This window comes from Glycine soja, chromosome 20, assembly GCF_004193775.1.
Source record: "Glycine soja cultivar W05 chromosome 20, ASM419377v2, whole genome shotgun sequence".
NCBI lineage: Eukaryota > Viridiplantae > Streptophyta > Magnoliopsida > Fabales > Fabaceae > Glycine > Glycine soja.
In genome coordinates this window covers 43,294,511-43,297,138 of record NC_041021.1, presented here as the reverse complement: position 1 = coordinate 43,297,138, position 2,628 = coordinate 43,294,511, and the positions used below count along the sequence as shown (strand labels likewise).

The window sequence follows — 2,628 nt, the reverse complement described above, 5'->3', positions numbered from 1 at the left end:
TGGTGGCCGCTATATTATACCATTTTACAGGCAATGATTTTTGGCCATAATTAAATATTTTTTCATATATAAAAAATAATCATTTGGTGTAGTGAACGTTTTTTTTTTCAAATGAAGTTCCCTTCATATTTCAACCCCCTCCCTACAAAAGAATTTCATAGTTCATAAGCAGCATAAATTTATCTTGCCGCCTATGCTGGTCCTTTATGAGCTTCATTTGACCTTGTATTCCATTTAGTGAACAAGGAATTTAGAGTGGAGAATGTGTGGCATATATTACAAGCTTCTTACTTTTCTTCCCTAAGAGAAACGCAAGCAATTTCTTTACCAACAAGGCACGGTCTCATAATTCTTCCCCAACTGTTGGAGTTATAAGGCACCCTCCAACACCTATAAAATGGTACCCTCTCTTACGATCCTTGAACCAAACCAAGAAGCTAATTAACAAAACAAATTAAGTAATAAATTACTTATCATAGAAACATGGCAGCCCTCAAACAAGTTTCATCCCTCTTACTATTCCCTTTGTTTCTCATTTTTTCCCTATTCAAATCCTCTCATGCTGGTGGGATTGCAGTCTATTGGGGTCAAAACGGCAATGAAGGCTCCTTGGAAGAAGCTTGCAACACTGACAACTACCAATATGTGAACATAGGTTTCTTGAACGTTTTTGGCAACAACCAAACCCCACAACTAAACCTTGCAGGCCATTGTAATCCAAGCACCAACGAGTGCACCGGATTAAGCAATGACATCAATGTATGCCAAAGCAAAGGAATCAAAGTGTTTCTCTCCCTTGGAGGCGCCGTTGGAAGCTACTCTCTCAACTCGGCTTCTGAAGCCACAGACCTTGCAGCGTACCTATGGGATAACTTCCTTGGAGGACAATCAAATTCACGTCCATTTGGTGATGCTGTGTTGGATGGCATAGACTTTGACATCGAAGATGGTTCAGGCCAATACTATGGTGACCTTGCAAGAGAACTTGATGCTTATAGCCAACAAAGAAAAGTGTACTTGGCTGCTGCACCACAATGTCCATACCCTGATGCTCACTTGGATTCGGCTATTGCAACTGGCCTTTTTGATTATGTGTGGGTTCAGTTCTACAACAACCCTCAATGCCATTATACTTCAGGGAACATTGACAACCTAGTTAGTGCATGGAACCAGTGGACCTCAAGTGAAGCTAAACAAGTGTTTTTGGGGCTACCAGCATCTGAGGCAGCTGCTCCAAGTGGTGGTTATATTCCTCCTGATGTGCTAATTTCTGATGTTCTTCCTGCTATCAGCGGCTCTCCCAAGTACGGTGGAGTCATGATTTGGGACAGATTCAATGACGGCCAAAGCGGATACAGTGATGCTATTAAGGCCAGTGTTTAATTAGTTTGATTATATGTTAAGTAATGCAATTAGTTAATCTTCGGAATAAGTAGCACGTTTGGTAGGCTTTGTTCCTGCATGTTGAGTGCTATGTGATCAGATAAGATATTTTTAGTTAGTTTTTAATTTTTTTAAAATAATTTTTAATGTTTTTTTAGTCACTGCTTGAAATAGCATTATAATGTTATCTTAGATTTATGGGTCTCTACACTTAATTATATGTTGTTCAAATTTATAGTTTTTACCTTCACATTGAACTCCAACTGTAAGTATGGAATATTGCCTGATTTGGATTGATTTTGAATGTGTTTTATGAAGGAGATTCCTGGACCTTTTCCATCTCATGGGTTTAGTTTGGCTTAGTTTCAAGATCGTCATATTTTGCTATTAAAATCACTTAATATAATCTATCGTCGTAGAATTTGCTCTGCAGGCGTAAATAAGTAGTGAAGAGCAATGACATAAATTATTTATTTATTTGTTATGATTTTAGTTACAAGATGAATTTATTTAGATATAATAAATGTATTATATTAATAACTCTTTGGGTATTTGCATAAAGGCAAACAGATAATGTTAGTTTTTTTTAAAAAGCTTTATGCAATATCATAAAATTTGCAATTAAGTATTATTTGAAAAATATTACATTATGCTTCCTTATAAGAGAAGTTGATGTAATTGATAAAAAAGATGAAAATTTGTATTATTATACGAAATCTTATAAATGATATGTGTAATTAATTTACTTTGTTTTTTTTTTTTTTACTTTTGTTTCTATACATCTTTAAAATATCTGCTTCTTTAATTAACATTAATTTACTTATTGTACATCTTTAAAATTTCCTCTTCTTTAATTAACATTAATTTACGTATTGCTAGTCAATACTTTCCTAAAAGATTCTCTCAAAATAAAAAAACTTTCCTAAAAGACATTTGCACACATTTTATTTGTAATTGATACTGATATTTGTTTCTATGATATTGTTTGATTTTTTTTGCTAAATTATAATTTTGTTTTCTTTACAATTTCTGACCTATGGTTGGACTTTTTTCTCACAATTTAGTTGTTCATATTTTAAAACATTCATAATTTTGGATTCAATCCTTAATTTTGAATATGTTAATTTTCTAATTTTTTAAATTTAATTAATTAAATTATTTTTATTATTAAATATTAATTTCCAACTCATCATAATAATGACACATCATTAGTCAGCCATTACTTTAAATCATGCTTGATCACTG

At 33.0% G+C, this 2,628-nt stretch overlaps 1 protein-coding gene across 1 annotated transcript; it reads left to right on the top strand.

The window, feature by feature from the left end:
* The first annotated feature begins 419 nt into the window (after positions 1-419).
* Positions 420-1,633, top strand: LOC114402719 (acidic endochitinase-like). The gene has a single exon (XM_028365377.1). The coding sequence runs from the start codon at positions 484-486 to the stop codon at positions 1,381-1,383; it is 900 nt and encodes a 299-aa protein (XP_028221178.1). The 5' UTR covers positions 420-483; the 3' UTR covers positions 1,384-1,633.
* Positions 1,634-2,628: the final 995 nt, after the last annotated feature.